This window comes from Calidris pugnax, unplaced genomic scaffold (genome assembly GCF_001431845.1).
Source record: "Calidris pugnax isolate Ruff unplaced genomic scaffold, ASM143184v1 scaffold56, whole genome shotgun sequence".
NCBI classification, from domain to species: Eukaryota; Metazoa; Chordata; class Aves; order Charadriiformes; family Scolopacidae; genus Calidris; species Calidris pugnax.
The window spans coordinates 17349694-17363400 of NW_015090839.1; the positions used below are offsets into that span (position 1 = coordinate 17349694).

General features: G+C 44.3%; 1 protein-coding gene across 1 annotated transcript in view; it reads right to left on the bottom strand.

Annotated features, from left to right (window-relative positions):
- Positions 1–13707, bottom strand: part of LOC106887982 (desumoylating isopeptidase 2-like) — a 61567-nt gene that overhangs the window by 8526 nt on the left and 39334 nt on the right. Inside the window, exons 3-4 of the mRNA XM_014941863.1 lie at positions 13359–13452; positions 12201–12342 (exon numbers count right to left, since the gene is read on the bottom strand). Coding sequence (XP_014797349.1) covers positions 12201–12342; positions 13359–13452 — 236 coding nt within the window. The remainder of the gene's footprint in view (positions 1–12200; positions 12343–13358; positions 13453–13707) is intronic.

Below are 13707 nucleotides of genomic sequence, written 5' to 3' on the forward strand. Positions count from 1 at the left end.
GCAGAGGAAAGGGTACAGCTGAGAAACTGTAGATGAGGCTGAATGAGCTCAGTAATGAGGCTACGTTCTGGGAAGCAGCATCCTGAGTCAAAGGGAGGAAGGAAAAAAAAAATTAAACTAAGTTAAGCAACTGTCTAAAATGCTCCCATTCTCCTATGCAATCCCTTTCTGTTCCACAGGACACTGCCACTCCGAGGGGTCCTCTCCAGGACTGCGGGCGTTTCACCCATCCAAAGCAGAAGCAGCATCTGCACCATCTGCCAGAGACTAGCCAGGAGTGAGGGAAAAGGAAAGCACTGAAAGGAGGGACTAACACCCACGGTCTTGCTTTCCTTATGATGCTAGTCAGAATGTGTCAGTCACCTCTGTGGTCCTGTGGTGGAAGGACAGAGTTGCCTCTATGCAGGGGTCTGCATGCAGAGAGATGCCAAGAACAGAGACGATGGTGTAGATAGCTCTGGGTCAAACGAGACAGCTGGCTTATAGCACCTCAGCACCCACAGCACTGCTTCAGCTTCACGGGCCAGGCCACCAGTGGAGAGGCACGGTGGCTGCAAATGTGACATCTTAACGAACCACATTCAGAGCTGAATTCTGAGTGGCATCGCTGATTAGTTATGTACCAACACTAGAGCATGGCAATACCCTCTTTGAGCATGAAGTTCCTTGTAACCAGCACTTGGACGTACAGCCAGCACCTGCAGGATGATGGAGTTGGGACAGGTGGCCTCATAACAGATGACCATTTTGGAAATCCTAAGTATAATTAAGTCTGGTCTTGTTAGTGACATTTAAAATAATGACTCTCTCACCAAATGAATGAACAAGTGCAATTTGTTCATATTATCATGGCAGCATGAAGAGGAACTGCCTTCTCCTAGGAGGTGCTCTTTTGAGAGCAGTGGCTGACAGCGGCTGGTGCCTCATAGGGTCGTTCTTTCAAGTGTTACGGACATGCTGAGCTTGACCAGGCCAACCCATATGCATAGAGGGATGGACATCAAGAGCATCTGGTTTTTTCCTGAATAGCTAACCAAGAAAATCCTGTGTTTCAGTCTCAAGCCTTGTTTCCTAGCATAAGTGAGCAGCAAGTTACTGCGGATGGAGATACAACAAGCAGAGAGAGCACACGAACTCATAGGAAGAGTTTCTATCTGGCAGTGCTGGCAGGACTCCTAAGCAAAAGGTTCCAGTCTCAAAAGCCTATCAACACGCTTAGACAGTTCATTTACGCTCCTGACACTTTCCATTTATCAACAGGCAGCTGGTGAAAAGGAGAGGTTTTTCCTTTCTCCATTCGGAGGCATCTATTCTCAGGCATTTGCACACACAAAGGATCAAAGGTTCCATGATGGTGTGACTAGAGATGAATTCCCCAGATAGCGTGAACTAGCTTAGCTCCAAAGTATTATGCTTATTTGTAACAGATAAGGACACAGGGCTTTTGGTTTGGAAAGACAGATGCGAAAAGCAGCTAAAATAAAGTAGAGGGTACAAAACGTGCACATTTAGAACAGCCCCAAAGAGCGTGAGATGGGTGGGGTTTTTTCAAATTCACTCTTCACAATTAATCTTTTTTGCTAGATGGATCACTTTAAAGAAAAACCCTGAAATAACTGCAGAGGCACATGTAGCAACATCAGACCATTTTCCAAAAAAATGGAAATGATGTGCTAAAACTTGCCGTGGTGTGTGTGTAAGAGAGATTTCTGTTTCAAATTACTTGCCACATCATACTATTCCCCAGCACACGTAGATAGACAAGGAAAAGAGAGGTGAAAGGTCCATATAAGAGATACTCCACTAATCGTTTTTGTTGGGCTATAAGACTCATTCAGGATAGCAAGGCTAGGAAGGTTAATGATAGAAAAAGGCATTTATATTTTTATAGCAGCCTTTATTCCAAGGACTTTCCAAATACTTCATAAATTTTACCTAATGCAGAAACTACACCTAGGAATCTCATTTTGCCACAGCAGAGAAGCCACATAATGCAATATAGCAGTTTATTAACTGCATGCAGTCAAAATTGTGCATACTTACAGGCAAAAGCAAGAGAAAAAGTGATACCCATCTGAAACTATGAGGATAATTTACGGGTGCAGGACGTCTTTATTAATAAGATTCTTCCAAACGTATGTGGCAGTTAAAAACCAGAAAACAAACACAGCCTGTTCCCCATAGAGCTAACGACATTCAAAGGCTGTTGCAATGAAGCAAGACTTTCCGTCAGCTTCAGCAGGGACTGGCTCAGGCATCAGGAATTAAAGCTTTCCTAATGTTCTTTCATGCCCTGTAGTTGTTTTTTTTTGTTTGGTTGGTTTCTCCCTTCCCTCCTTTCTGTCTGTTGAGAGCCTTGTGTCCTCTGCCATTAACAGAATTGCACATAGGCTTTTATGCAACAAAACACCTATCTCCTCCTCTGCTGCAGAGGCAACTGAAAAGCAATTGTTGACTAAGGAAAACATGGGTATTATTTGTCTACTTAGGATCTGCTGAAGACTCATTTATAAAAGCTTCTGCTGCTTTTGACTGTGACTCAAATGCCACCTGAAGCTCCCTTCTCTGGTGTTTAATCCTTTCTCCCTGATAGCTTTCAGGCTAAGGAGAGCTTCCTAGTTTTTAATAACATCATGATGAGAACTCACATGTGCCTGGGGATGGACCTGGAAAGCTTTAGGCTTGAATTACTCACTGATGATCAAAAAATTGCCCTCATTTCGTCCTTGATACAGCAAACCTGCCTTTTTTGGAGCATTTGCTGAAAAGTCAAGCTCCTCTAAGGAAAGCAGAATTCTGATGTAAGTTTGTTACACTCTGTCAGCTTTCCCTTGGCTGAAAAAGGATGGGTGAATAGCCAGAGAGAAAGGAATATGCACTGGCTGCCATCTCCTGTCACTTCAGCACAGCTCCACACCCTCTACCACCAAAGTAAGGTTCTTCTGTTCTACCAAAGCTCCAACCACATTGACAAAGGACAACCAAGACAGCCACTCCGTCAGGGAAGTACACATCAGTCACAGCTCTAAAGCCAATCACAGGCATATTATGCTGTTCTTCAGTTATGAGGGATGTGTGTTTCCTGCTATCACACTGATACACAATGACAAAGCCTCTCTCTGCTACTATCAATAGAGCAGATCTTTACCAATAATACAAAGAAAAGGGGAAAGAAGCCCTAGCACCCAGCCTGGATGTGATCCAAATGCAAGCAAGCCTGATTGCACCAAGATCATCCTCTGCCTCCCAAGGAGATTCAGATTATGTGGCTTCACCAAGCATTTCCATCCCATCTGGCGTGCAGGTTTGACAGTATCACTGGGGTGTCAGCATCAGTAGTGGGTATGCTAGATGTCTGTTTCAGTCCTCTGTAACGATCTAATTGCAGGATTCACTGTGCAGACTGCATCTCTTAATCTTCAAGGTATTTCCTATTGGAGCATACCCTTTTAGGCTGATTTGAGAGTCCTACTGACTTTGGAAGACTGGGTTAAGCATTGCAGTGCTGCAGCTCTAAGACTCCAGCTGCAAAGCATTTGGATCGTGACAGGCTCCATAATCACTGCCCTATAGGAGCCAGTCTTGTCTAGGATGCTAAAGAATTTTCCAAGGCTGACCTAAATCACCTCAGATGCTTAGGAGACTCTCTTGGCCTCCTCTGTCAACAAAGAATGGGCCAAGCTCACTTAGTTCACCCCCAGGGTCTATTTTTCAAGGCCCCTTAAGCCCAAGAACAAGACCTCCAGTTCCCCAAAGTATTTTTCTCTTTCTGGAAACTTCTGCAAATTCTACAACTTCAAGATGAGCTTCTAAAACCACAAGGACATAAATTCTGATTTAGGCCTCCCTCTTCTCCTGCTGAAATGTGTTATCTCCCTGTTTATGTAAATAATTAAAGTAGGACAGTTCCCACAGGAGAGGCTGAGACTCTACTCCAGAACATCTCGTGGCTGATAATCAGGAGAATTTTTGCTGAAATATAGGAGAAACGGTAAATAAATCTTTAATCCAACTTGCTCTCCCATATCTGAGCAAGCTTTTCTCTATCCAGGGAACTCTGTTACTAGCAGATGAATGTGTCTCACCAGCTAAAAGTTCTGTTCGAATCCACAAAATGTCCTAGCAAAAGTTTTACTAAAACTTTTACTAAAACTGCCAGATCCCTCTAAAAGGGCCTGCTTTTGATGACTTGCTTTACTCCAAAAATCCTGGTTCAGATTGAATAATTAGTTCAAATGTTAGCCATTTACTCAGATAGCTCCTCTGAGCACTGTCCTCTGGATCCAATCCTTTGGATCAAGAAATGCTGAGGAATAAAGAAACCGATCCTTTAATATTTAAAGGAAGAGAGGGGTGAAAAGGATCAGTGGGCACAAAAGGAAGCTGTATAATGAGACACCAATCTGTTTTCCTCAGGGGTTTTTAATCCCTCCAATCCAAATGACCTTAAAGAACCTTCCGAAGAATGATCACATGTGGATGTGAACCGTGCGCACTAACTTCAGAGCTGGTTCTAGTCTTTTTTAATAGCTTTCTCTGGGCATAAAAGAAAGTCATGATAATTTCAGAAGCAAACAGGGATGTTTTACTGTGCTTCACCAGTCCTGCAGCCAAACTGTGCTCTCAGTGGCTCTAGGGGAATTCATACCAGATCACTCAGATGTTTCTGAGCCAGGTTTGTCCCAGGGGCTGCTGCAGATTCTCTGATCATGCTCTTAGAGATCCAGACAGGTCCTAGTAACAGCCTTCTCAGCCTTCTCCTGCCTAGCTTCTCCTTAAAATAAACAAAAATAGTAGGGTAGTTTTAAAGCAGCTGCAAGACAGATAAATAACTCCAGGCTGGGAAACTGCTACAAAATACAGAAGGTCTTGACGAAAGTCATGATAATTTCGGAAGCAAATAGGGATGTTTTACTGTGCTTCACCAGTCCTGCAGCCAAACTGTGCTCTCAGTGGCTCTAGGGGAATTCATACCAGATCACTCAGATGTTTCTGAGCCAGGTTTGTCCCAGGGGCTGCTGCAGATTCTCTGATCATGCTCTTAGAGATCCAGACAGGTCCTAGTAACAGCCTTCTCAGCCTTCTCCTGCCTAGCTTCTCCTTAAAATAAACAAAAATAGTAGGGTAGTTTTAAAGCAGCTGCAAGACAGATAAATAACTCCAGGCTGGGAAACTGCTACAAAATACAGAAGGTCTTGACCTTTTCCAGTACTTAAGATAAATTATGCATACAAATCACAAAAAAATCATTCCCATTTCAAGAAGAGGGAGAAGAGACATGATAAAAAATAAAGCCTTCTGTCAGTGCTGTCCTCAGCTAAAGTTCCAACATCAACAATTTTTAAGGTGAACCTAATCAGTGCCTCTCAATTTATTTCCTAATTATGATGAGCATTAACTTGATATCTTATCAAAAGGGCCCATAAGACCCACTGACTTTATTGCTATTCCACCACTGGTAAGGCTATTGGGAAATAAAAGGGGCTACCTACCCTGGCACTCAGAAGCCAAACTTCTTTGATAATTACGTGTCATGTATCCTCTAACAAGGTGCTGCAGAGTTTCCTAAAATAGGAATCATTCCAGTTCCTTGGCAGAAACCACACTGATGAAGGGAGGACTGGCTTCCTTGAGTCATTCCGCTTATCTTCCAGTTCTTGTGCTGATTCAAAGGTGTTTTTCTCCCTTCCCGTGGTAGCTTGCCCTTTTCTGGGACGTGCTGTAGAAACTGTCATCGCTTTTGTAAGAACACTGCTCCGTAGTTTGTCTTAGATGGGAAACTTCAGAAGCATGGAAAATTGCTGGTGGGAAGTCAGGTGAGTCATCTTCTGTTTGCGAAGGGGCTAAGCGGCAAAAGCTTTGTCAGAGTCTTTAAGCTGCGGTGACGTGGTGTGATCCTTACATTCAATACTGAGTAATATCGCTAGACTGGAGAAGAACCTGGAAGCAGAAAACCTTCATCCTCCCTCCGATCCTCTAGTTACTGCTATCTTCTCTAAAGAAGCTGTCCTCAGGCACTGTACGCTCACTATATGCCTATCCATCAGCAGGGCTTATATTCTTATATGCCCATATTTGAACCCCTGGCAGTCAACCTCTCACCTTTATACACATTTGGGGGTGCAAGTTGTGCCATGTATGCTTTTGCCTTGCCCAGTATCTGCCGTCCGCAAGTCCCAGTTGTATTATAGACTTTGCAGGACAATCACGAGCCACGCTCTTGCATGGAAAAGAGCCCTCTGACAGCAGTTTCACAATTCCCTTCCCTTATCTACGCCCAAAGAACAGTCTTGGTAACAAAGTGTGTAACTGCATGTCTGTCTTGGCACCTCATGCCATACTTGCCCGTGGCCCACTGCTGCGGTGACACGTGCTCCTGCAAAGCCCTGTGAGTCCTTGCAGGGGAATTTACAGCCCAGGAATTACTATGAGTTTGGCTTTTTCCCGAAAGCACAAACGTATTCTTCTTCCTTTATGTCTGCTTTACAGCAATTTGTAACTTCTGTCCTTTTGCGATCTCACAGCTCATTGCTCTGAAAAATCAGGAAATTCAGCAAATCACAGTATGGAAAGAACTAATTATTTTAGCCTTTCTTTTTGTTTTAAAAGGGTTTTTCTAATGTTCAAAAGCCAATGTTTTTTCCATCTGGCAGAATTTAAATAGCCTCTTTCATCAGCCAGGACAACTCAAAAAGAACATAAATATTTTGCAGTTCCTTGAAGGGCCATTTGAACACATTGCAGTAGGTATAGACAGAGGATTTTTAGGAACTTGGTGAATTAACAACAGATAATCAAACAGAAGAACTTCCCACAGTATTGATGTGGTCCTAACTGAATTCCCCACCCGTGTATAACCTTATCAGAATGCCAAAAACCCTGCTCTGTGCCAGCAGCATCACCTGCCTGGCATTCCGGCACACAGAAAGGCGCAGAAGCTCAGAAGAGGAAGGGAAGTTTGGGCGGTGCTGCTGATGGCCTGAATGATTTTTCTTTGCAGAAATTGCAGGCATAAGCCCCCCCAAAAGGATTGTCCATCCCCCTAGACAGTTTCTTCAGAGAGCATGGTACTGATAGTACTAGATTTTGGGGACAGTCAACATCAGCAACATGAAAGGAGCAAGCTTCTTATAGGGAAATTGCTAATCCTGGTTTGATGTACCTCTTTCATTTTAACCCACAAACAATTTGCTTATATATATATTGGCTTATATATATAGGTACCATGGGACCATGTTGCAGTAGTTGGAGTGGCTGAGGCAACCCTAACTAGATTTTCATTGCTTAGATCATGCTCCATTCACCTTCCCATAAAGATATAGATTGTGAGGGTGGAGGGTGACCACAAAGAGGTATTAAGTGGTGTGTGTACCTGCTCCCTTAAATTGAAGCTGAGCACACGCACAGGGAGTGCATCTGATTTCTCTCTAGTGACTGTCCACTAGGAAATTCTGCCCTGCTTTACATCAGAACTTCCCTCAAAACTGTAATGAAGATGGCGTGCAGCACTTTCTTTCTAGGCAGAGACTTGTGCTTTCTGGTAGTTCTTCACTTCTTAAATAACCCAAAGTTCCCCGATGAAGAAGAATTTCTCAGGGAATCCACAGGAAGAGGCTCCTGATCGTGCAAGCCCATTCACTGCATCGCTCGCTGAGAAAACTGACATGAAATGACACTGGAGAAGATGAAGTCCGAACTGCAGCTGAAACGGGGGCATTCTGTTTCCTTTCCACGGGAGCTGCTTTGTGAGTAGACCCAGCCGTGCCTCTTTGATCCAGTAGCTGCTCGTTAGAAGCCCATAGGGAACCAGGAAAGCAGGGAGAGATCTAAGTCTCGAGCAAGTATGAATATGCTTGGCAGCCTGCAGCAGGGAGTAAGGAAAACTCAGAGCTGAGCGCCAGTGAGAGAGTAACAAAGCCCCTCACAGCTGATGAGTGAGTGTGGGCAGGAAGATGAGACAACTCAGAAGAGCGGTTTGGCATTGTGGGGAGAGGCTCAATGCCACAGCAGTGCACAATTAGGCTGCAACACACTGCAAAGTGAGTCTTTTCAGAGGTAGATAGCAGGTCAAAGGCATGCCCAGGGGTTGACTAGAGCTTATCTGCCTGTGCTGGACTTGCTGCAGCCCAAGGATTTTTCAAGATACGTGGCCAAATGGCAGAGTCACGAGCATCGGTCTGGACGTGCCCCTAGCCATTAGCAGTCAGTCTGCATCACCTACTTGGACCACAAATTTTATAACTGTTAAAGATAACAGTTATCAGTTATCACGGTCAGATCTGAGTCTTAAAGATAACAGTTATCAGTTATCAGTTATCACGGTCAGATCTGAGGCATTCAACAGGAATTTTTGACAGAGAAATCCTTCATAAACAGATGTAGATGGACTATTTCTGGAGGGATGTTCTATTTGCTGAGAAAACACTGGTAAAGGAGAAGAAAACAAAAACTGGGAAAGTAAAGCCCAACTCCTGTGGCTTCAGCAGTCCTTCTGAGGATGGGGAACCTGGCTTACAGGTCCCAGCAATGGGACACGTGGACACTGCCTCCCAGTGTGACGCTGAGAAAGCTGACCTGTGAGGGAGAGCCAACCTTGTACCCCCTTCCCACTCCCTCTGCAGAATCTGACCTCAGCCAGCAGGACACCTGGCTGCATCTGCCCTTGGCCCATGGGACCAGATGGTATCCTTCCAACCCAGCCAGCAATGGGACACATGGACACTGCCTCCCAGTGTGACCCTGAGAAAGCTGACCTGTGAGGAAGAGCCAACCTTGTACCCCCTTCCCACTCCCTCTGCAGAATCTGACCTCAGCCAGCAGGACACCTGGCTGCATCTGCCCTTGGCCCATGGGACCAGATGGTATCCTTCCAACCCATGGCCCAGCCACCAGGGCAACATCTGTATGGATACTAATTAGCAAGCCCAGAGCCAGATGAGGAAATTAAGGCAGCCAAACACAGCTACCTAGCACACGGCCGTACTGCCAAATCTCCAGGTCTTCCCAGGCAGATTTGTGTAAACACACATTAACTCATACATCACCACGTGGCTACAAAGCTCTAGCTCTGGTTTTGCGTGCTGGTACAGAACAACACAAGCCATAAACCAGCTAATTCACCTTGGCGGATAAGAAAGCTTTCATCAAAAGATTTCAGAGCCTTTTTTGAAGGAAAGAAATAACCCAGCGTACAAGGAGGGATACTTAGGCACAAAGCAGGGATGTAACTCACTTGGCATTACCTAGGAGGCTCAGAACAACCATCTCCTGAACTCACCACGACTGCTTATGCCCATGAACAGAAAGACCTAAAGGGATGTAGGAAGCAGAGCTGGTCATTGCCTCTTTCATGCTAAAAATGAGCCTCTAACCCGACCCCTCTCTGTGGTGAAAGGGCATTGCAGTACTGATAGCATCACCTTTAGCTGGGCTAGAGCAACAGAGAAACCAAGAATTTATACTCACTTAAAATCCTTGGCTGCTTTTTGTGTGGCTGGAGGTAAAGCCCAGTTCCAGTGAGCAATTTTATTCTGTTGAACAAAATTTCTACGTCTTTTAATTCTTTGAATACTTTTTCTGGTTTCCTGTCTTTAACTGCCACGTAACGTGGGTATGCATAAACCGATGCTAGTTATTATCATTATTGCTGCTTCACAGATGAAGAGTCTGAAGGAAAGGGCAATACAAACACTAAACAGACTCATCTCAGAATTGGTTTTAGGGCACAAATATCGGTTGTTTTCTGGCCTCTATGGCGACATATCTACACTGTCCTGAGAGCCACTCACCACGTAGTCAGCATGTTCTGCACACTCTAAGGCTGCAACTTCTAGCTCTACACAGTAGGGCCTGGAGCTTCCTAATGTGGTGATTTTTGTTTTGTTTTGTTTTAGTGTGAACAACAGCAAGGAATAAAACCAAAACACAACGGCTGTAAAGTTAAGCAAGCATTCGGATGTTGGGAAATGGGAATAGAAACTTTCATTGCTTTCCTTTCAAGCAGGTTCTGTCTCAGCAGATTTCAAGCAGTCTTTCCTCCAAGAGGTCAAAAGTATCCCAAGAAAAGTTGTGCTACTTCTCATCTATCTCCAAAACACAGTGATTGCCATAAGGCGGCCACATGTATTTCTGATGTCACTGACTGAGACACATTGAATGTGTGACATGGACTTTTGCTTAATTTTTTACGAATTCTTTAAGAATTTCAGCTCCCATTTTTCTGTATCTTGATGCTAGAGACCATTCAGAGCCTTCTGCTCCTGGATTTGAAGTGCACCTCCTCTGGTTTAATACTTTAGCGAGGGGCAATAAACACAGGCATATGTGAATAGCAACAGCAAGAAGAAATGCTGCTTGCCTCTGAAGGGTTTATTTAAACTGGCCTAAATCCCAAGTAAATTCTGCTCCTAGGAGCAGAAGTGTCAGAACTAGCCATTTAGGCTTTTGTTTTATTATCTAGACAGGTTACAGTGCAGCGAATGAGCATACAGAATCCACCAAGAAAGCTCTTGCAGGAAAACTAAATCCTAAATTCCACTCCTGTAATGTTCACTGAAGGTGTATTGAAAGCAAAATTTAAAATATGATGGTAGATTTTTATTGAGATCTATTGTATTTGACTTGTGTTTGGAAGGTTGGGCAAGGAAGAGGCAGTGAGGGTTTCACAGATATCTAGCAGCAGAATCAAGGAAAAATGGCTTTGAGTTTCTGGCTTGGACATGAGACAGAAATTTTACATATCAAAGTATGTAACAAGTAATGACTTCATTTCACTGCTGCAAGTAAAGGGTTTGGGTTTTTTAGTTTTTGCTGATAATTGCACAGCTTCCTCCTGGGTTTCCTTCATAATTTCTAAAGTTCACATTTTCTGCTATAGTAATTTGATTATTTGACTCCAAAACAGTAGTGTGAATAACATTGATTTGATCACTGTACTGCTCGAAACTTCATTCTCTGTTTGTACCAATACAATTCCTTCCTGTTTATTTTTATTTGGTAACATTTTCAGAAAGGACTCAGTCATTTTCTCTTTCTATAATTGCAAGGATGAAACCAGTAGAGAACTGGTTGTCCTAAGAGCCTAAGCAGGTCCCTCATAAATTGCTGGTTCATAGATTCACTATATATTTTCTTACAAAATCAAACAGTAATATTTCTACAGAATCTCACCTCACTCAAGGCCTGTTTGTGGAATGGACGGACACTTGTGGCAAAACAGGTAATTGGCAAAGGACTTTTGCCACATATGATGAAGAAAGGCTAGAGATGTGTAATGAAAGAGGATGGAGACTCCAGAAAGAGAAATGGAAGTTTTGCTGTTCAAGCAGTTGAACTCTATTGTGAAGGATGAGATTCTCTCCTCATGTTTGCCATAAAACACCTATGGAAAACACAGAAACTGTTTTTATGGAAGGTCACTTCCACTTTGTGCCTTTCATGCCTTTTTCTGGCACTGTGTCAAGTTCCTGAATTCAGATTTATACAAGTGCTGAATCCTCACACCTTAATTGAAACATGTCATCTAGGGGTGAGGGGGAAGGCAGCTTCCTCCAAATAATCAAATCTTTGGGAAGTGAAAATATCCCAAATTAGCAGATACTCAAGATAAATTTGTGCTTCTCTGTGCTTCAGTTCTCTCTGAGGAGAAATAACAGTTCTGTTATAATTCACAGTATTTTTGTGAACATGAAAATGAGTAAGCACCAAAGAAATATGCCTGTGAGAAAATCAATACTCTTTTCTAATGGGTTTTGGATGGTGTACATTAAATAAGGAAAAGGGACATCCACTTCCTGAATACTGCAAATTTTAGTTTGCTTAACACTGCTAAGCCATTTTTATTCCTTTGCAGATCATATAGGGTTATTTGTGCTTGTTATTAAAATGATACGTATTTGCATGCTAGCCAAGTCTGTCCTTCCAATTACTGCTACAGGAAGCCTATTCAATGAATCAAAATGCAGGCACTCCCAAATTTCCCACACAGTGCAGACCAAATGTGTGATAAACCTGCTGCATCTCCACCTCCTGATCCCACCCCTTTCAACAGCAAAGGGCTTCTAAAAATATTGCGGGCAGAGACAGGAGATTTGGCTGTGAGCTCTGGCCTGGCAGGCTGTGCTGACCCCGGATCCCTTTCTGTGAGCATTACAGCAGATCTGAAACAGCAAAGAATACAGATAAGAGAGAGCTGTGCCCACCTCAGCCAGAGCAGCAGAGAAGTGATTACAGTTCTTGTGCATCAGGTGGTACGCGTTTCCTTTGTACTCCTTGCCCAGCTCTTCCATAATCTTATCCACGTCCTCTTCTGTGAAGTCTGTGGTGCCCAAGGCAATGGATTCTCTAGTTAAAAACAGAGCACACAACAGGGAACATGGAGAGACCCGGTGAAGAGAGTCATATATACCCAGGGAAAAGGAAATGGTCAGACACTGGCAAGAAGGACAGGCTTAAAACATGGACACGCATACCTGGGGCTATCAGAGACTCTCAGTAACAAAATGGCACAATAATATCCCCAGCTTATCCACAAAGCAGGTTACAGCACGGACAACAGCCCCGAGAGCATCCTGCTCATCACCAGGGGAGCCTCAGCTCTGGGGGTCCGCTCCCATCTGCCTATCATCCCACAATAGATATTCCCAGTAGGGCAGAGGAGATGGTTTTTCATGATTGAGAGGGTTTTCATGGGGCGGGCCAGGAGGGAGCAAACTGAAAATTTTCTGCAGAAACCTATTGCTTCTCCTAATAGTCACTCACTAGCACTCGTTGTTCTAGAAGTCTCCAGTGACCCTCAGCACAAACTGGCAGTGTGGGAAGGTCAAGCCCCATCTGGCATGGGCAGCCCCTCAGCCTGAGCACCTTGAACAACACATTAATGCAGCATCCTCTCAGACTCCTCCAGCAGCTGGCCTGTCCCTTGTGACAATAGCAGCAATAAACACAGGAGATGATTTCTGGTACTCTGCGCAGTATCCACAAATAGGTGATACTCATAAAAAGACTCAGGTTTGGTTTTTTTGGCTCCGTGTCACACACAGCTACTCCCGTCCTTGCTGACATGTGAAACTGGGAGCACAGAAAACAAAGAAAATGGGAAAAGAGAACCGCGTCCGTTTGTAGGTCTGCTTTTAAACCCTGCCAAACACAGCTCAGCGCTGTTCCCCGTGTGGTGTACACACTCTTTTATCCACCTCCACAATCCCTGCAGGGCTGCCTTTGAACCAGGAGCACCTAAAGGATACAGCAAGGGTGCTTCTAAGGAGAGGGAAAGAGGAACCCGGAGGAGAGGACTTCCCTGCTCCCTCTACACCAATGGCTACCGGGGCAGAGGGGTAGATGTAGAAAAGGGCCCTTACTTGAATTTGAAGGTCTCGCCAAGTTCTACCGCACTGCCAGGTGTGATCTCGAAGATCCCACTGAAAGGGTAGGGATGCCCTCCATAGGCAAACTCTGACAAGGAAAGAAACAGACTGTGAGTAATTGAATGAACACAATGTCAGGAAAAAGTCTACGGCAGCTGTCTGCACCGTTCAGCATCAGCACCAGGGGCTGGGCTACTGCCAAAATCTGTTTCAGCCAGATTCTGAAAGCCATTTTGTCTCTCTGGTTACCTATCAGCCTGAGGATGCCCTCGCAACCTCCCTCCGTGCTAACACTACTGCCTTCCCACAGCGCCAGGAAAACTCCAAGCCTGTCTCTTTGCCT